Consider the following 22,411-nt stretch of genomic DNA (forward strand, 5'->3'; position numbering starts at 1 on the left):
AAAAAATAAACGATCCCATCAATAAGTGGGCAAAGAACATGAATAAACAATTCTCAAAAGAAGATATGCAAACTGCCAACAAACATATGGAAAAATGCTCAACATCACTAATGATCAGGGAAATACAAATCAAAACCACAATAAGATACCACCTCTCTCCTGCAACAATGACTATAATGAAAAAATCAAAAAATAATAGATGATGGCATGGATGTGGTGAAAAAGTTACACTTTTACACTGTTGGTGGGAATGTAAACTAGTACAACCAGTATGGAAAACAGTGTGGAGATTCCTTAAAGGACTAAAAGTAGATCTACCATTTGATCCAGCTATCCCACTGCTAGGTATCTACCCAGAGGAAAAGAAGTCATTGTACTAAAAAGATACTTGCACACACGTTTATAGCAGCACAATTTGAGATTGCAAAAATATGGAACCAGCCCAAATGTCCATCAATCAATGAGTGGATAAAGAAAATGTGGTATATACACCATGGAATCCTGCTCAATCATATAAAAAAAAGAATGAAATAATGACTTTACAGCAACCTGGGTGGAAATGGAGACTATTATTCTAAGTGAAGTAACTCAGGAATGGAAAACCAAACATTGTGTGTTCTCACTCATATATGAACTAAGCAATGAGGACACAAAGTTATAAGAATGATACATTAGACTTTGGGGATTCAGGGGGAATGGTAGGGGGTGGCAAGGGATAAAAGTTCTCGCATTGGGAACAGTGTACACTGCTTGGGTGATAGGTGCACCAAAATCTCAGAAATCACCACTAAAGAACCTATCTGATCAGCACGGGAGTTTTGACCTGCTCCGTTTCTGACCTGGGGGTTCACAGAGTTGGAAAAAACTACTTTAATGTTCATACGAAACCAAAAAAGAGCCCGCATCGCCAAGTCAATCCTAAGCCAAAAGAACAAAGCTGGAGGCATCACGCTACCTGACTTCAAACTATACTACAAGGCTACAGTAACCAAAACAGCATGGTACTGGTACCACAACAGAGACATAGATCAATGGAACAGAACAGAGCCCTCAGAAATAAGGCCTCATATCTACAACTATCTGATCTTTGACAAACCTGACAAAAACAAGAAGTGGGTAAAGGATTCCCTATTTAATAAATGGTGCTGGGAAAACTGGCTAGCCATATGTAGAAAGCTGAAACTGGATCCCTTCCTTACACCTTATACAAAAATTAATTCAAGATGGATTAAAGACTTACATGTTAGACCTAAAACCATAAAAACCCTAGAAGAAAACCTAGGCAATACCATTCAGGACATAAGCATGGGCAAGGACTTCATGTCTAAAACACCAAAAGCAATGGCAACAAAAGCCAAAATTGACAAATGGGATCTAATTAAACTAAAGAGCTTCTGCACAGCAAAAGAAACTACCATCAGAGTGAACAGGCAACCTACAGAATGAGAGAAAATTTTCGCAACCTACTCATCTGACAAAGGGCTAATATCCAGAATCTACAATGAACTCAAACAAATTTACAAGAAAAAAACAACCCCATCAAAAAGTGGGCGAAGGACATGAACAGACACTTCTCAAAACAAGACATTTATGCAGCCAAAAAACACATGAAAAAATGCTCATCATCACTGACCATCAGAGAAATGCAAATCAAAAACCACGATGAGATACCATCTCACACCAGTTAGAATGGCCATCATTAAAAAGTCAGGAAACAACAGGTGCTGGAGAGGATGTGGAGATATAGGAACATTTTTACACTGTTAGTGGGACTATAAACTGGTTCAACCATTGTGGAAGTCAGTGTGGCGATTCCTCAGGGATCTAGAACTACAAATACCATTTGACCCAGCCATCCCATTACTGGGTATATACCCAAAGGTCTATAAATCATGCTGCTATAAAGACACATGCACACATATGTTTATTGAAGCACTATTCACAATAGCAAAGACTTGGAACCAACCCAAATGTCCAACAACGATAGACTGGATTAAGAAAATGTGGCACGTATACACCATGGAATACTATGTAGCCATAAAAAATGATGAGTTCATGTCCTTTGTAGGGACATGGATGAAACTGGAAATCATCATTCTCAGTAAACTATCACAAGGACAAAAAACCAAACACCGCATGTTCTCACTTATAGGTGGGAATTGAACAATGAGAACACGTGGACACAGGAAGCAGAACATCACACTCCAGGGCCTGTTGTGGGGTGGGGGGAGCGGGGAGGGACAGCATTAGGAGATATACCTAATGCTAAATGATGAGTTAATGGGTGCAGCAAAACAACATGGCACATGTATACATATGTAACAAACCTGCACATTGTGCACATGTACCCTAAAACTTATAATAACAATAAAATAAAATAAATAGAAAGAAGCTGTCTATATAATCAAACAGCACTGGTTCCCCAAAAACCTGTTGAAATAAAAAAAAATGGAAAACTAAAAATTAGAAAAATTTTTTAAAACAAGTTAAAAAAAAAGTTGCTAAGATGATGTGTTGTTGTACATTCATCCATTATAGCAAATGTACTATTCTGGTGAAGGATTTTGATAACATGGGAGGCTGCGCATGTGTAGTGGGCAGGGAGATATGGGAGATCTCTGTACCTTCCTTTCAATTTTGCTGTGACTCTAAAATGGCTCCAAAAAAATGTTTTAAGAAGTGTGAAAAATAGGATAAGCGAAGACAAAATATTAGGAAGAACTACTCAATGGTTTTATATGACTGAATGAAAATGTAAAAGTAGGAGAAAGTTCACAACTCACCCAGTAATCAACAGCTGCATATGGCAGAACTCATGAGTTTTAGATTTTATAACTTCATGTGAGGAAACTGCATTGTGTGTGACATGAATATCATGGAATCGTCACACCAGAAAATCAAATATACTATCTGCACAGTTAAAATAATCATTATCTTGGAGAATCAGCTTTGGAAAAATGGAGTGTCTACTAAGAAGAACCATCCTTGTTCAGATATGGTGGCTCACGCCTGTCCAGCGCTTTGGGAAGCCAAGGCAAGTGGATCATTTGAAGTCAGGAGTTTAAGACCAGCCTGGCCAACATGGTGAAACCTCGTCTCTACTAAAAACACAAAAATTAGCCAGGCGTGGTGGCGGGCACCTGTAGTCCCAGCTACTTGGGAGGCTGAAGCAGGAGAATCTCTTGAACCCAGGAGCTGCAGGTTGCAGTGAGCTGTGCCATTACATTACAGCCTGGGCAATAGAGTGAGACTCTGTCTCAAAAGAAAAAAAGCCATTCTCTTGATTTAGGTTTGTCTCTATACTCTCCTACAGGTATTATATGAGTCAGAATTCATACTTACTGTCTGCCACCAATAATATTATGTACATTATAATTTTAAATAAAAATAATATTTGAGAGACAAAATCAGAAAACCAAACAATATGAAGGATTAAAAAAACATATACTTACAAATAATAAAAATCAGAAATATTAAAATATCAAGAAACGATGGCTCAAGCAGTTGAACAGCAGAGGAGCTCTCTAAAAATCATTCACAAACCTAAAAGAAGTACTGTTTTCTCTGTTATATAAATAAAGATGCAGAGATTCACTGGTTAACTATCTTGTCCCATTATATGTGGCTTACAAATACCGAAAGTAAAATTCACATATAGACCTTCTGGCTTTACAGCTTTGGAACCTGTAATCTCCTTTCTGAGGTCTATTCTGGGAAATTAATATGTGGAAAACAGGTTATATGAAGATTTCCATGGCAGCATTTTAATTAAAGGAGCAATATGAATATTTCCATGGCAGCATTTTAATTAAAAGAGCAATAATTAGAAGCTATCCAAATGTTTTACAGTAGGACAATGGTTAAATAATATGTGGTACATAGGCATATGATACAATGTTATTTTTAAAATAAGAAAATATTTTTATGTAAGAGAATGAAAGCAGGACATAAAAAGTATAATTATTTTAAATATATAAATAATATAGGAAGTGATACACAAAGAAAATAATTGTATGAAGGTATTAAAATGATAAGCTGTCTGCTCTAATTTTAATTATTGATATCTTTTTAATGATTTTAATTTGGTTTCAAGTGATTTTACATAGAGAGTTCAAAGTTCATGGGTTGTTGAAATCTACGTCTGAGGAAAGAAACTAAATGAAGAGAAGCTTCAACCTTAGAAGGTGCATGTGACTTGTGAATATTGTGTAACCTCAATTCCAGCTTAAGAATCACTAAAGGACAGAAAAGCAGCTAGAGTGGTACGGCAGCCTCAGGGTTCTGAAGTGTTCTACAACTTCCCCAGACCCTAACCTTCTCGGCCTCTTCCCCAGAGAATCACAATCTAGATGTGGAACAGTAGATTTGAAAGCTATAGCAGCAACTCATAGAGGAGCCGGTGAATACACGCAGTCCCTGGGAGGCTTTGGATCGCGGGCACCTTCTTAGGCAGAAAAGAAATCAAGAGCCAGATCACAGCACATTGAACCCCACACTATATCTCAGCTGCTTTCTGCCACTTTGGTTGATGACGTGTTCAAAATTGGCAATGCCGAGATTTCACAAGTCACTCTTGTGGGGATCATCAGATATGCAGAGAAGGCTTCAACCAACATTGTTTACAAAACAGATGACATGACAGCTGCACCCGTGGATGTTCGCCAGTGGGTTGTCACAGATGACACCAGCAGTGAAAACACTTTAGTTCCTCCAGAAACATATGTGAAAGTGGCAGGCCACCTGAGATCTTTTCAGAACAAAAAGAGCCTGGTAGCCTTTATGCTCCTGGAGGATATGAATTAGTTCACCACACATATTCTGGAAGTGATGGATGCATACATGATACTAAGCAAAGCGAACAGCCAGCCCTCAGCAGGGAGAGCACCTATCAGCAATCCAGGGAAGAGCGAAGCAGGGTACTTTGGTATGAATAGCTTCATGCCAGCAAATGGCCTCACTGTGGCCCAAAACCAGGTGTTGAATTTGATTAAGTCTTGCCCAAGACCTGAAGGATTGACCTTTCAGGATCTCAAGAATCAGCTCAAACGCATGTCTATATCCTCAATCAAGCAAGCTGTGGATTTTCTCAGAAATGAGGGGCACATCTATTCCACTGTGGATGATGATCATTTTAAATCCACAGATGCAGAATAACTGGAACTAATTGGGTACCTGAGATATTTTACAGCTGGACTTAGCGTCACAGTCTATTTTCTCCAGCTGTGCATAAGTTTGGCCAGGTGGCTTCTACAAGTCAGTTTCATCTATAAAAGGTCTCCACCAACATCCTTTTGGAACTTACTGCTCTTCCGTTTTGTTTTATTTGAAGCTCAGAGGGAGATGGGCAATTGCAATCCAGGGTGGAATTTCTTGAGGAAGTTACAAATAAGCTTGTTTCATACTAATATAATGCAAATATCTCTTTTAAAAATGAAAATAAGCTCACCCTCACCCCAACAGGGAGAACCAAAGAAAGTCCCATAAGTCAGTTTGTCTCAATCATGGTGAAAGCTTGCCCCTCCTCTAGGGAACTACATCAGGAAGTTACCTACCAATAACACGCTCCATATAAAATATCAGAAGAAATGAAGAGGCTAAAGTAATTTAACATTTATCAAAACATACAAAAGACGAGGAAGAAAATGTAGCTAATTACTGTGGTCTTCATTTCATAAATGTGTAGTTGCAATTTGTAACTTACTTCCTCCTCTTTCCATTTCTTGTTCCTTTTGCTTTCAGCCAGCACTGAGGTTGGTTGAGGTTCTTAATATGTCATGGTAATCAAAATGTTTATTCCTGAGATCAGAGCCTATAATGACTTCCTATGGTCACCACTGGAAGAGGCAATCCTAGACATGTTCCAGAATGTCTCCAAATTCCAATTAAACTTCTCAGTGGCCACAGAGTATAGCAGCACCCTTAGCACCCTTAGCTGAAAGACAATCCAGAAAGTATGTTTGACTTTCTAGACTCCACAGTACACAAAACACGAAGGAGGATGAAATGGGTGCAGTAATCTATTTTCGCCACAGTAATTAAGTTGAAGGAAAAAAAAAAAAGAATTACTCTCTTATGACCTTTACCAGAGTAGTGCAGGATTTTTCTCGGCCCCTTCATCAGACTTGTGACAGGGGTGGCCCCATTTACTCGGCCTGCCGCATTCAAGCCTTTGTGGGAGGGAGCACATGAACAAGCTCCATGTGGGGCCCACAGCCAGAACAGGCACATGTGGATAGATGCAGGATCCTGACAGCCAGTCCAGCTGCTGGCAGGAAAAATCTCCATGTGGGGCCCATGGCAGTGCCCAGGTGGTGCCAGGTGCCTGTGACCCCTAAGCCCCAGAGGGAGTATTAACAGTGCTCTCTTAGCTCTGCTGTCCCCGGATAGCTGTGTGTTAGCAGCTCAGCTGACAGAAGCAAGCTCTGTGTGGGACCTGCATTGGTTCCCAGGTGAGAGGGTCTGCAACCCTGAAACCCCAGAGGGAGTGTTACAGTGCTCTCTTACCTCCACCGTCCATGGACGGCTGTGTGTTAGTAGCTCAACTGACAGGAGCAAGCTCCGTGCAAGACCTGTGGCAGTGCCCAGGTCAGGGTGCCTGTGACCCCGAAACCCCAGAGGGAGGGTTACAGCACTCTCTTAGTTCTGCCATCCGTGGACAGCTGTGTATTAGCAGCTCAGTTGACCCCTTGCCTCATCACATGGGGCAACTACCCTCCACTGGCGAGAGCAAAGGGCTGGTGTGACAGACTTTCTGGGTACCTGCCCTCGGTGGGTCCCGAGCTCTTGTCTGGTGTCCAAGAAGAATGAGGTCACATGTACGAACTGAAGGATGGGGAAGGTGGAAAATTTTACTGAGCAATGAAAATGGTTCTCAGTGGAGAGGGGAGCTGGAAAGGGGATGGGAAGGGCAGGTTGCCTTCCCTAAAGTTAGGCTGTCTCTTCCCTGAAGTCAAGCTGTCTCTCCTCTGAAGTGCAGCCCTCTCTCATCGCTTCTGACTGATAGTGGGATGTTTTTATGCACAGGATGGTGGCGGTGGGCCATAGGTAGTTTTGGAAAAGGCAATATTCAATTGGTAAAAAGGCATTATTCAGAAAGAACAAATCAGGAGAGAATAGACAAAAAGGAATAGAAGTTCTCGCTTCAGGCCACGGGTTTTAGGCTTCTCAGATTGAAGGTGTAGTTTCACTGGGGACCCATTTTTGTCTGCCTAGAATTTCTCTGTCTCCTGCCTCTATCAACAGTAAGGAAGTAGACAGGAAAAAGCTACTCTTTGTTGCACTGATATGTAGTTAAGTTCTAGTGCCTGAGCAGAGTAAAGCTTTAGCTTAATTGTGGGACAGTCATTGAGTCTCACAAAGGGATCGAGTTTGCTGAAGCCAGTTACCATCAACTCCTAACCAGGAAAGATGATCTCAATGCATAAAAAGGGCTTTGACAGAAAGCTGTTCCTTTCGGCCTCCCTCTACCCTCCCTACCCCCAGATCCTGACGATATTGTTTCTCTACATTCAAACTACTCCAAAATATCCAGTGTTCTGCCACCTCTTCTCCATTAAACTGATACAGCTTGTGTGATTCATCTTTATGTGAAGCTCAAGAGGAAATATTCAGATGCCACATACTTAGGTAATTCATTTGAAGTTTCATGGTTTTGAATGGTAAATTGTTCGGATGACCTATGAGAGAAAAGCACTCCAATTTCTTTGAATGATTCTTCTTTAATATCGGGATGCATTTTCACTCCTTCAGGCCACCAAGCTACAAGGTAGCAGCTTTTGTTGTTTTGCTGAATACTGCTGTAGTGCTGCAATTTACACAGATGCAAAGCAGACAGTGATTAGGAATGTATTTTGGCTTTATTAGTAAGACCTGTTAATTGGGTGATATGGGAGTGATTTCTTCCTATGGGTGGACTCCAGCGAATCCAAAAAAGAGAAAAAGTTCAAGCAGCCACAAGCAAAGAGGAAGCTTTAAAATTAACCTGCCATGTGATAATTTGTTGACAGGTTGGTTACTGGAAAGACATGGAACAGGAAGATACAGCAGAAACAGTCAAAACTAGAGGGAATGAGTCTTTCGTCATCCTAACAGGATTAGAAGGAAATACGCTATATCACTTCACAGTGAGGGCTTACAATGGAGCCGGATATGGGCCACCTAGCAGTGAAGTGAGTGCAACCACCAAGAAATCCCGTAAGTGACCTGGGCTTTTTGTTTGTTTCAGACAAAGGGGAAACATAACATTTCTCAAAGCCATGTGAGGTGCATAATAAGCAGAGTCAAAGGGGAGTTTTGATTCATAGTCTTGCTTCAGTGCTTAGATCTGAATCCTCAAACTAGCTCAGAAAATTTTGCATTCAGAGTAGACAAAGGTTATCTTCCTGTGAAACAAGGCTAAGCGATTTTGACACAGAAGGGAGATAAAAGGATTCAAGTTCAAAAGCTCAGTAGAGTAGCTATTAAAATGACACTCCTGGAGCAAAACCCTCCTTATCTGACTCCAGCTGGAAGGAAGCCTAGATTGCCAGCCAACTACTAAGCAGGAGAAAAGACTGAGATACTCACAAAGAATTAAATGAAGAAATGTATTTTAAGAATCTTCATCAGTTCACTTTCACTTTTTATTTTGCAGCCCCTAGTCAAGCACCTAGCAACCTCAGATGGGAGCAGCAAGGCTCTCAGGTTTCTCTGAGCTGGGAACCTGTCATACCATTAGCCAACGAATCTGAAGTTGTGGGTTACAAGGTCAGTATTTCTTCACTCTTTTGCATAGATACTCATCTCCGAAATTGTTATGAAGATGGAAAATTAATAAGGCATAAAAAGACACATTAACCAACCTATTTTTTCTCAATCATTTTCTATCTGTATCTTAGAAAGATAGCCTTCCTATAGATAGAGAAGCCAAGGCAGTCAAAATTAGTTTCAACTGCACAAGGCACAGAAAGGGAAGGAGTAGGAAAAGTAGTGACAATCTGAATGTAGTGTGAAGATGACTCTGTGAAGGATGATATTAGGACCAGCAGAATTTAGGCAGAGAATTCTGGCGTATTCCTCCAGGAGACTAACTTTGCTGGCAGCTGACAAATATGGGACCATTTCGTTTTAGTGGAAAGACTTTCTATTAGCAAGGAAACAGAAGAAGAAAAAAAATGCAAGGACCAGAACACTAGAGAGAAAACAAAAAATCCAGGGAGAGACACAGCAAGCTCCAAAACAGACCCAACATTCACAGTCACTCTGTTCTGTGACAGTAAGATCTGGAAATTTGATAACATGTGCAGTTTGTTTTTGAAAAATAACTTTGTTATCTGATTTTTAAATATATGTGATCTACGTATTGAATTGGCTTAATTTCAAATTCTTGTTCTATAATGTCAGATTCTGTTTGTTGCATTAAACTTCACACAGAATCATTAGTTGAATATTCACAATATTTTTAATACAATAAAATATATTAAGTACATATTTTAAAATATTTCAGTGATAATATTTAGACTGAAAGGTATCATTATAGGTGGGTAACACCTATATGTTACCAGAGATGGTAACACGGTATTCAATATATAAAATGCTAAAATTTAAGGAGCTAAAAACTGAAGAAGTTATAAATGGGATATTTTAATTTCCATTAATATTATATTACACAAACTAGCATTTGTTACCTACTATAATTAGGATAGATCACACACACACACACACACACACAAATCTGTCAGTAATGCTCAGGAATATTGAATTTGATCTTTTGCAGGGAGGGCAGGTGGGTCATTTTCTATACCATTCCCTTACTCCTCTCCTTTCCATACCCTTCCCCAAAAGACCATATCCTCACAACTTCTCCTCTTAGGGAAATACACTGTTTAATGCTTAGGGATAGCAGTTAGGCGAGAAATATGATAGACCATTCAAGAACCAATCTAATATCGTTAGAACTATGATGAACAATATCCCAAACTGGAGAGGCAAAGTAGAATGCAAGAGAAAACCAGATAAGTGTGTATGGTCAACTAGAAGGCTCATGTGGTTTAGGTTCCTTTCAAGTAAGAATACAGAAATTCTATATAACTAGAAAAATACTCTATTGAGCTTGGGCGTACGGATCCCAGGCTAGGTGCCACTACTCTTTGTTCACATTTGACATCTCTTTCCCAGTCATTGTTCTTAACTTTTTATATACGACTGTCTCCTCAAACAGACTGAAGTCCTCAAAGGCAAGGACTTTATCTTACTTATTTCTTGTTCCTAATGTTTCTAGAATGGATGAATAGTGTTGGCCCAGATAGAAATGTCTTATGCAGTTATTTATATATGTGTATTATCAAATATGTATTTTTTTCTAGCATAACCTTGCCATTTGTTGTTGCTTAGAGGAAAAAATATCACTGGCCACTGATTCAGACAGACTTTAGTTCAAATCCTAGTTGGGTAATTTAAGTAAGTCGTTTAAACTTTCTCAGTTTTATTTTCTTAACTTCACAAATGGCAGAAATAACAATACATATTATACAGGATTTTCTAAAGAATAATTTGTATAAAATGCTTGGCATATAAAACGTTCTCATTAAAAAACAGATACTATTTCTTACTGTTGTTGGAGAAGCATGTCTCATTAGGTAAAATTTTTAAAATTTTAACAAAGAAACAGATGGTTAAAAGTTGCCTGCCAGTTCCCTCTTAATAAAGATAACACAAGTCACGGTGGAATACCTTGTTACTGAGGGAAGAATCACTAGCATAGTCCATTTTAGTTGTATAAATTAATGACAAGTAGGCACACATTGCAAAAGATATGTTTTTCCTTTTATTTTCTTGAAATGGTTGCACTTCCTTATATCCCTGAGAAGGAAGAATTGATTCGTAGAAAAGGAGTCTGCTGATAATAAATGGAGTGAGACCTCAAAACCTTCTCCTTTGCAACTAAACTTTATCGGAAACTTTCTGATGAGTGGGATAATCCCCACCGAGAGAACTGCTGACAGGAAAGGCTCCCTGAGGGAAAGGGGACTTCAGACTGGACTGGGCTTCACCCAGAGTTTGGATTCTCCTCAGAAGGCAAGTTTTCACAGGGCAGCCAAGGATGAAAGCTCCTCCTGAAACAGTCACAATGGGACAGGAATATATATTTAGAAATAATAGCTGAGAACATAAACTAAAGAGCTATAACCCAGAGAACACAAGCTTGGAGCCCGTCTTCTGAGTATGACGTTGAAGAGAGCTACTGCACCCTTGGCAAGGATCCCCACACAGCAGTGAAAGAACTGTACCATCTGAAGGTGCACACTAATATAGAATGACCAGGGCTCGGCATGATACTCAGAAGGGGAAGCCTTTTGATTCCTACTACATCCCCAAAATTACTGCCAACCAAGAGTGGCACCACTATAATAGCGGTCCACCTCTTAAACACAATGTGTGTCACTTACAAAAATTAATAAAATAGGGACACAGGACACTAAAGATTTCTCTTCCCACAAGGTAGTTTGAGGCAGGCTTGACCCATTAGAACTGCATTTGCCCCTAGGATTCTTGGGACATTTGAAGCAGAAGACTTCTTGCTCATCGGGGAAAGGGAGAGTTTCCATAATCAATTGGAATATTAAAAAGGGAGGTCACTTAATTTTCACTCTTTGTCTTGCAAACTACTTCACTTTTGCAGGCAGAAAGGATCACTGGAAATGTATATTGTGTGTAGATTTGAGGCTGAGAACTTGGGATTAATGCCTGAGGTTTAAAATGCAGGGATTATATATTCTACCTTTTACATTAAGTCCAGTTTAAGATTGAAGAATTCAGGAAAGTATTTATCTGGGAGACTTCTAGGTTGTGAAAGTTATTGAAACATAATAAATGCAGAGGGAAAAAGTAGATATTTTCCCCATATATTCAGTGCATAAATAATGTAATAAATGATTCTTTTGTATAGTTAAGATGCTATATACAGGATAGACATTCTGAAAAAGTGCACTACAAACTGGATCTCATAAAGATAGAGACCGGTGGTTATCAGAGGCCAGGAAGGGGAAAGGAGAGTGAGGAACAAAGAGAGGTTAATCAGTGAGTACAAATATACTATAAGATAGAAGAAATAAGATCTGGTGTTTGATAGATCAGAAGGGTGACTATAGTTAATAATCTATTGTACACTTCAAAATAGCTAGATGAGAATAATTTGAGTGTTCTTAGCATAAACAATGATAAATATTTAAGGTAATGGATAACCCAATTACCCTGATTTGATCTTTACACATCATACACATGTATCAAATTATCATATTACCCTGAAAATATATACATCTATTATGTATCAATAAAAAATTGAAAAAGTAAATGATATAAAGGAATAATACAGTGCCCTTTAATCTTTAGTAGTTGAACTCCTTTCAGGCACATAAATGTGCATTAATACCTCTAGGAATTTTAAAATTTATTTTGCCGTTTTCCATGGAATATAAGAAAACTATAAAAATACATTATCAGTACATTATAAAATTTTAAACCTTATAGTAATAAAGTAATTGTAATCTTGAAAAGTAAACTATAGAAATAGCACAAGATAAAACAGCAGAATTTGACATTTGAGCTACCCGTTGTCCAAGAAAGCATTGTCTTAGTCCTTTTGTGCTGTTATAACATAGCTGGGACTGGGTTATTTATAAAAAATAAAAATTTACTTCTCTCAGTTCTGAAGGCTGAGATGTCCAAGATCAAGGCTCCAGCAAATTCTGTGTCTGATGAGGGTCCACTTTTGGTTTCCACAATGGTGCCTTGAAAGCAGTATCCTCAAGAGGGGAGGAACACCGTGTCCTCACTCGGCAGAAGGCGGAAGCACAAAAGGGCCAACAACCATGAGAAGCCTCTTTTATAAGGGCATTGATCATATTCATGAGAGGAGAAGTCCTTGTGATAAAATCACCTGTTAAGAGCCCCACCTCTTAATACTATCACACTGGCAACACCTGAATTTTGCAGGGGACACATTAAAACCATAGCAGCATAGATCTTACTTTCTTACTCAATTTCAGATGAGCTGTCAGCAACATTTATAACTAGCAGATATTTCCAGAGAAAGATGATAATAGAAATTTTGCTAACAGATGTTAGGAGAAAAAAAAAGAGGTCTCCTTATCACAAAATCTTGTCAGGGCCTTCAAAAGTGACCAATGAAAGATAGATGGAATTGAACCGTATATAATTGCACAATAGGTAACACATTAAAATTGAATTCATTTAGGTGAACATTAAGCAGTACCTAGTGGTGAAACTTTTCACTGATTTATTTTTGCGATTGCCTATGAGATCCTGGGCTTCTTGGAATTTTGTTTAAGAAATCCAGATTTAATAGTAATAATTTCAAGATATCATAGTTTTCACTAACAAGTAAGGACTAAAAGCATAGAGAACCTGCAAGATGTTGGAAAGGATTGTCTGTTATACCAAATAATAATACAAATAATTTCCACTCAAAATAACTTTCCATTTGAGAAGTTGAATCCAATTTGGTAATTTATTTAGCATATTTATGACTTTTCTTCAGGTCAATAAACATGTGCCACTTTATTTTGTTGTATTTACATTCCTCAATTCGGAATCAGAATCAGAATCAGAATCAACTGCCTATTTTATTAATACATTATTCATAAATAATTGGGAAAATGAAACAAAAACTTCAAATGAAAGTTTTCTTACCTTGACTTATTTTTTCAAATAAATGTTTTTAAACAAATAAAATTCTATTTTTACAACTCTTATAATTTGGGGTCTCTATCTAGAATCCTTACTAATTATAGCACATAAGACTCACCATTACTGGTGTTACTAAAGAAACGCCAAAAAAACGTATGGACTAAAGTATATTCAGCCATAATTTTTAATGATCTTGAAAATGGAAAATATTTTTCTTTACACCATGAAAGTAATTTACCCAGATTATAAAGTAAAACAACCATTTTATCTCCACCTTATTTTCTTCACACAGACTTATGCTTGAGTGAAAGGGAAAATAAAACTCAATGTTCAGGGGCTATGCTTTTACTTCAGCAAATGTCCCCTTCCCCACAAACAGAAACTGTTATCCCTTCAGAAAAGACACAAGCAGTCAGAAAGAATTCAGGACCTCAGGCTATAATCCAAGTGAAAACTATTAGTTTTTCAAGTCTATATCTAGAAAATAGCCTTTCCTAGATATACAACCCCTTCACCAAATATCTCCCCTCACCCACATCTACTTTCTACCTGTTTACGGAGCAAGGGCAAATAGAAGGAAATCAGGCCCAAAGTTTACTAGTTATTATACAATCCATCAATACTGTAGTAGTCCATTTTCACATTGCTAATAAAGTCATTCCTGAGACTGAGCAATTTGTAAAAGAAAGGGTTTTAATGGATTCACAGTTCCACGTGGCTGGAGAGGCCTCACAATCATGGCAGAAGGTGAAAGGAATGTCTCACATGGCAGCAGACAAGAGAAGAGAACTTGTGCAGGGAAACTCTCCTTTATAAAACCATCAGATCTCATGAGACTTATTCACTACCATGAGAATAGCACGGGAAAGACCTGTCCCCATGATTCAATTACCTCCCACCAGGTCCCTCCCATTACATGTGGGCATTGTGGGAGCTACAATTCAAGATGAGATATGGGCGGGAACACAGCCAAACCGTATCAAATACAGAGGTTCTTATTTGTTTATGCAACTTAGATATCAGTTGAGCTTCCAGATTCCTGAGATATATGTACACTTGGGTTGATACTGTTTTATATACCCACTAGAACTTTGAAGCCCATCCCTGTATTTCTCCAGCTTCTTGGGAACTGTATAGTCTATAGCCACCCTAGTCTCTGATTTCTTCTATTTTGCAGCTCTTCCTTCATCTTATATTCACTCTAAATATGAGACTAAGCCTTCTTTTCTATGTTTCCACAAATTAAAAAGACTCATATATAATGACTTAAGTTGGAAGACAGGTACATGAGGTTCATTATAGTATCCTCTTTACATTCATTTATGCCTGAAATTTCTCAGAATTTTTAATAATTGAAACAGAAATGGCTCATGTCATATCCAGTATGTATATGAAGCAGACTTTCTGGAAATGCTGGGGAGATAGAGTTAGAAAGGAACAACATGCAAGCAAACATCTACAGTGTGCCCAAAAGGAAATCTTGTTGTTAAAATTGTGTTCAGCCACCCTGCAGGCAGTGACTTCTCACTGATACTGTGTCTCCCAACTTCTATTCATCTAACTTCCATTGTCTTACTGACTCCTTCCTTCCCATTCCATTGTCACTGAGGCTTTAGATTCTTCACCCTTATTATGAAGACCAGTTGTACCCATCAACTCTTCCCAAGATGCTCAGCAGAGAAATAGGCCTTTCGTTTAATATGAGCCATCCTTCTCAGGAGTACTTTGGGTACAACAAGCAAAAATTTATTCTGTTATATTTTTAGCACACTCACCTCAATATTCTACGACCATCAGACATATAGAATAGCCATTTCCAGATCATGCCTTTGAGAATAGCAATACCACATTAACTTTCTATTTAGGATCATCTCTTTGGATAACCCACTGCTCTCAGTTTTTTTTATATACCAAAATTTGAGAATAGTCTTGACAATACATTAGACAATTTTCTTTATGCATAAACATAGCTGTTGTTGCAACTGTCAGTCTATAAATGTCCATATTCTCTAAGAACTCTCTGGACTCCTTACTGTCAATAACTATTTTTTATATGTCTTGATAACTTCTTAACCTTCTCATAGTTCTCATTCTCATTCATGTTTTCTAAGTCAGGATTTTAAAATGAGCCAAGATTCTCTAAAGCACTGAAGATTAACTATTAATTTAATGTATCTTTTTATTTAGTAGATCTACATATATGTATAGCACTCCGTCTCCCTGGATATATTGGTAAAAGCCCACACTTAATCTCAAACTCCTTTTGATACCACTAACTGATTTTTTTCCCCTGTCTTTACCTTTTAATCCTAAATCTCAACTGATCCACAAATTTTTCTTCAACTCTAGAATATTAGATATGCATTGCTGGATGTATTTTTCTTTATCATAAGAACTGTAATTTATTGAACCATAATAAAACTGTCCTCTAAAATAGTCACTCCCCTGCCAATCCTCACCAATTTACATACTTTCTCATTCCCATAAATTTGCTTTCTAATTACCTCACATGGATGATCAGAATTCTAATTCATCACGATGCTCCAGACGAAGTCAAAAGCATACAGATATATTTGTCACATTTTAAGACAAAAGAAGCTGCTTAAGGCATCCTCCAGGAAGTGTTCCTGATTTCCCCAATCTTGACTAAGTACCCACTTTGTGCATTACTGTAGCATCAAATATATTTCCCACTGCAGTACATATCACACTTCCTTGCATTGTTTGTCTGTCTTCAATATCAGACTATAAATGCCAGGAAGACCGTAACCACATGGTCTTATTCTCTGATGAATCTCCAGTATGTAGCACTATGCCTGGCCTGCATGAGATGTCCAATAAATGTTTGATAATGCTGTTATCAGCTTGCATTTACACTGAGGCTATAGCATCCTTCACAATAAGGATTTCAATAGATACAATTGTCGCACGTTATAATTAAATGGAGAATGCACTTCCCTCTCAAAAACATGAAGATTTAAAATTAAATGAAAGAAAAGGAAGTGAAATGGAGGGAGCGTTTATTACTAGAATTCAGAGGGTTCAAGTACACGCAGGCTTCAATATGTGGAAATATTGCTTCTCTAAAGTATTTTTGGATTTTTTTGTATGTAAGTTAATTCAAGCTCAAAACACATTTTCTGTAAGAAAATATATGTCAATAATTATCTAATTTCCCAAGTCAGTTCATATTTTATGATGCACTTGAAATACCAACCGTTTAACAGTGAATAAACAATGATGGCAACAGAAGGAGTAGCTTTCTGTTATTAAACTTATCATGCACCAGGTCCTGTGCTAGGTATTCTACAGGCGCTTTCTCATTTTACTCCCCTAAAAACACTAAAATTGTTATTATTATCTCTACCATACAGTAGAATAAATTGAAGTTTACAAAAGTTAGTAACTTGCCCAAATTTTCCCAGCCAGGAAGGTATAGGAGATTTTGTTTTCTTTTGCTATGTTTTGTAGGAAATTGTTTCGTATCCAGTTCTGTATGAATACAAAGCCATTTTTCTTTCCATTAGATACTTATAATACCAATTATGGAAAAGCACAAAAAACCATGAATCTGAATAAAAATACATGTAAACATATCTTAACTGCTGCTACTTGACTATTACACCAAAAATTTTACTTGACTATTTTTGGAGGCAAATAATAGTACAATATAGTAAAATAGCTCTGAAGTGATGATTAAATGTAAATCTTCTGATGAGATTTCTACCCTAACTGGCCACATGGTCTTGTACAAGTCACCTAACCTTTATGGCCTTCATTTTCTAATATGTAAACACAGGATTATCCTGTGTCCTGATTTGCAGTTCCAAAATTGTTTTCTGTGCATGCATGTTTAATTATAATACCACGACAGATGTCTAAAAAGCTTTAGCTTTGCTACACCACGTATCCAAATGCCGATTTTACCAAAAAGCAAACCACTACAAAAGTAAAAATTAAAAAAATAAAATTTTCACTTTCAACTGTTTCCTACACTGTTAAGAATTTATTATTGGTATGTTTAACAAATTTTCTTTACTCCTTTCAAACTATTTGAAGATGAGCTTTCCAAACTTCCTTAGGATATTGTTCATTTGAATAACCAAGCATAACAGACTCTCCATGATCTGCCTCCGCTCTACCTACTTCTCTAGCCTCATTCCTTACTATTCCCATACATCCCCTCTCCATTCCCTGCCCTTGTCCCATTGTTTCTTATTGCTTAGATGCAGTTATTAATTTTATCTTATCTGTTTCTGGAATTCTCCTCCCTTTCTCGAACTGGTCCACTCTATCATATTTAAATATGTAGTTCAGACATCACTTCCTCTGGAAGGCCTTCACTAAACCCCTAGACAAAATTAAACTCTCTCCTGTGCCTCCATGGCCCTTTTGTATACTTCTACTGCAGTATACTGCACATGTATTACATTTGCTTATGTATCTGTCTAAACAGTAAGCTCCTTGTGCTTGTCTCAGAATGTGACGCATAGTAGGTAGTCAATGTGCATCTTTCATATCAAATGTCTAAACCTTGTTATTACTCACAGGTTTTTTATAGGCAAGAGGGTCACAGCAACAGCCAAGTTATTGAAACACAGAAACTTCAAGCAGTAGTACCACTCCCAGATGCTGGAGTCTATATTATTGAAGTTCGAGCATATAGTGAAGGAGGAGATGGAACAGCTAGTTCTCAAATTAGGGTACCATCATATTCAGGTAAGTTTTGACATAGTAGATTTAATTTGCTGACAACCAACAATTACAAGATGGTATGAAAGTCATCAAAATTGGTGTGATAGATTTCATGGTTCAGAGGTTTTGAGGGATTTCTCCTCTCTGATTTTTATATTATCTTCTGATTAATATGAACCATAGTAATCTGCTCACAATTGCACAATTTCTACAAATCTAGAAAGGAGTTGACATTTTCATCAGAATGTACTGATTTGTGAAATGTCCTTGCTTGTCCTGGTCTTAAGCAGTACCTTGCTAGCCATTTGGCTTTTGGAGTACAGATTTTAAACTGATATTACACTGGTTTTGACATACCTACATTTCTGTTGTTTTGATTGCCTTTATTGTCAGAAAATAAGGAGTTTAAAGAAAGCTTTTCAAATTGAAATGTGACCACATTTATTGATTTCTAAACAAATTATAAATTTTATTGAACATTATTATTAACAATATTAATAACTGCTAGCTTTCACTGACCCTTATTATATGTCAGGCATGGTCAAAAGTGCTTTACATACATCATCTAAGTTTAGTAACAATCATATGAGATAGGTGACATTTTTACTGTTTTGCAGAAAACATTTAAGTAACTTGCCTGAGACCACACTAAGTTTTGGAACCAGGATCAAAACCTGGGTATGACTGTCTCCAAAACCACATATCTTCACCACCACCATCATTATTACATAAGCAAGGGAAAACTCATTAAAGGAAGCAAGATTTTAGAAATTTAGAAGAAAGCAACCATTTCGTAGAGATAGTAAAAAATAAAAAGAATTAGGCAAATTTCTAATTTTAAAAGTATTAGACAATTTTCTGAGAACATTATAAAACATTTTCTCACATACAATTAGTGGGTAATTAGGAACATCATTTGTTGAGCAATCATTCCCAAGCAGAATTATCAACCTACAGGGAAGTGTCCCGTCATGTTCTGTATGTGGTTCTATGTTATTTAACATGTTTATCAACTTGAAATCAGACCAGAGGCATTGCTTGTGTTTTTTTTTTTTTTTTACGCCACCAAATATAGTGTAGATAAATACAGTGTAGAAAAGAATGAGACAGACTGGAACTTTGAGGAAAAGCTACTGACATAATACTTGATAATTTGTTTAACTTTTTAAGTTCAGGGGTACATGTACAGGTCTGTTACACAGGTAAACTTGTGTCATGGGGTTTTGTTGTTCAGATTATTTCATCACCCAGGTATTAAGCCTAGTACCCATTAGTTGTTTTTCCTGATCCTCTCCCTCCTCCCAACCTCCACCCTCTGATAGCCCCTAGCGTGTGCTGGTCCCTTCTATATGTCCATGTGTTCTCATAACTTAGCTGCCACTTATGATACTTGATAAGTTCTCACATAAAAATACAGGATAAGGAACATTATTGATAATTGATAAGATTTGCATACCTGTAAATTAGATATTACATCGACATTAATTTCATTTTTTTAAAAACTGTACCGTGGTTATATTTTTTTTCTTTTTTTTCTTTTTTTTTATTATTATACCCGTGGTTATATTTTTAAAAGCCTTATTTTTAGGAACTACACATTAAAATATTTAGAGGAAAAGGTGCATCATATCTGCTATCTGCAATTTCATTTCAAATGTTTCAGAAAAATATATGTATGTATAGAAATAACAATAAAGCGAGAATGATAATCTGTCAACATTTAAGGAATCTGGGTGAATTCCTTAGTCTCACAACTTTTCAGTACACCATACAGGAAAGGGAACATCACACACCAGGGCCTGTTGTGGGGTGGGGGGAATGGGGAGGTATAGCATTAGGAGATATACCTAATGTTAAATGACGAGTTAATGGGTGCAGCACACCAACATGGCACATGTATACATAGGTTACAAACCTGCACGTTGTGCACATGTACCCTAAAACTTAAAGTATAATTAAAAAAGTATTTTAAAATGAATATTTAAAAATATAAAACATAAGATGGGAGAAATCTGACTTTTTCAGAAATTCTGGTGAAAAGATCTAAGAATTTAAATTTTATTGTGGTCACACAAAAATTTAATATGCTTTATGATTCATTTATAAAAGTATAGTTTTAACAGCAAGAAAAGTTATAATGTCTCTGCATTAATTATTTCACAATTGAACTATTCAGATGAGGGTGCTGAATTTTCAAGAGCATCTTAAAAGACTATTTCCTGAAAAGCAAAATATACGACAACCTTCCTCTTGCTTCAGCACATCAGATTCCTAGACAGCAATACAGTGAGCATTTACTGAGGCCTCATCATGCTCCTGGCATTAAACTAGGTGCTTTCTATATATTATTTTATCTTTCTAGCAATCCTTTGGGTTAGGTATTTTATTCTTCTCTGACTCTCTAAGGTTACTTGCAACTGTAACACAATCAGATTCTATAGTATTATCTGAGTAAGATCAGCCTCAACCTTGGAAGTGCTTATGATAACCTTAATTCTCCCATTCATATTTTAAATTGTAACTTCTATTCCAAGAAAAATATTGTCAACTTTTATATTTCAGTTAATAACATTTTGGCCTCTCCGAGTAGGTGGGAGTGCAACCCACTTCCTGAGTTTCAGTATGGGAAACTGTTACACTATTGTCTGCCTTAGACTCAGAACCTGAGTCATGATTGGTTTCATTTTTGTCATATTGCAAAAACCAAATGCCTAAGATATCGAATGACTTGCCCAAGTGAAACAGCTGGTTAGTTTTATAGCTGGGGCAAGAACTTAGTCTAATATTGCTCTTTCGGTTGTTTTGTGGGGTTGTTTTGCTATATGAAAGTAGTATGTTTTAGCTTTGTAGATTCTATTTGGAATTTGAGACACAGACCCTACTTAGCATTCTGAATGTGAGATATTTTTATAAAAGTGTCATGTAAGTTGATTTAACAAAGATGCAGCCACTCCCAATAGCTAGAAAGGATGTTTTCATGTTTTTTATTTATTAAGCATGCACATACGACTCCAGTGAGTCTTTGTCATCTTGCCTTTCTTATAGCTCACAAGTGGCTACGTGCTTCACAATAACCCCATTTTGTACAAGTTGAAATATACGCAACATTCTCCAATATGTTGACTGATAGGTTCTAGTAGTATATTAGCTGTAAAATTTTTCAAAGTAAAGATTTACTTCTTTTTGCATTTGTGTGTGTGTGTGTGTGCATGCGCATGTGTGTGTTTACCAAACAAATTATTCTCTAGCTCTCAAGCATCAGGAAAATAAATTCAGACTCTATCTTTGCAACTAAAATTACCCCCCAAATCCCATTACACTCAGTCTATCCAGAGAGGATTACCTTGACAGAAGATTCCAGCAATTGGGTAGTAGATTATATTATTATTATTAGGGTTTTAACTAAGGCCAGTCATTGTTTTAAAAGAGATAATACACGAGTATCTAAATCCACCAATTCCTACCTCAATTACTTTAAGCAAGTTTATAGCCTTTCTAAGCCCCAGTTCCATCTGCAAGAGGAGAATAAATAATCGTATCTACCATATAAGAATGTTATGAGGATCAAATAAGATGACATATATAAAAGGCTTTGTACAGTATGTGACATACAGTAATCATTTATTAAATAATTAATTATGATCATGATGCTTCAGAAGACTTCTGGCTTGAAGAACCACTCCTGAAGTTAGTATCTAAAAGTCACTCAGTTTATGGTTACGTAGGGCTGTTAAAACTACTTCAGACTAATCAACCTTGGATCAGTCAGTTTAATCTAACAGTGATTCTAATATATTAGCTGCATACAATGTTTTTGTCTTATAAAAGAACCTCTCCTGGGTATAAGAAAGAGTGGTGAAAGATCATTTTTTGCCAAGTTTGGCATGAGAACCTAGAATTTAAGCTCACTCAACTGAAATAATCAATCAAGAACACATAAATAAATTCAGTAAATAAAATAATGTTATTAGATTTTAAAATTTACTAGAGTAATCATAGTCATGTATTTCTTAATGATGAGGGTAAGTTC

At 37.0% G+C, this 22,411-nt stretch overlaps 1 protein-coding gene and 1 pseudogene across 1 annotated transcript in view; both read left to right on the forward strand.

Moving 5' to 3' along the window:
* The window catches only part of CNTN5 (contactin 5), a 1,372,716-nt gene that overhangs the window by 1,346,060 nt on the left and 4,245 nt on the right, over positions 1-22,411 (forward strand). Inside the window, exons 22-24 of the mRNA XM_055272872.2 lie at positions 8,007-8,193; positions 8,633-8,745; positions 18,237-18,405. Of these exons, the coding sequence (XP_055128847.1) occupies positions 8,007-8,193; positions 8,633-8,745; positions 18,237-18,405 (469 nt within the window). The remainder of the gene's footprint in view (positions 1-8,006; positions 8,194-8,632; positions 8,746-18,236; positions 18,406-22,411) is intronic.
* LOC129479546 (replication protein A 32 kDa subunit-like) lies at positions 4,335-5,223 on the forward strand (annotated as a pseudogene).

The sequence above is a fragment of the Symphalangus syndactylus genome, chromosome 3 (genome assembly GCF_028878055.3).
Source record: "Symphalangus syndactylus isolate Jambi chromosome 3, NHGRI_mSymSyn1-v2.1_pri, whole genome shotgun sequence".
Classification (NCBI taxonomy): Eukaryota; Metazoa; Chordata; class Mammalia; order Primates; family Hylobatidae; genus Symphalangus; species Symphalangus syndactylus.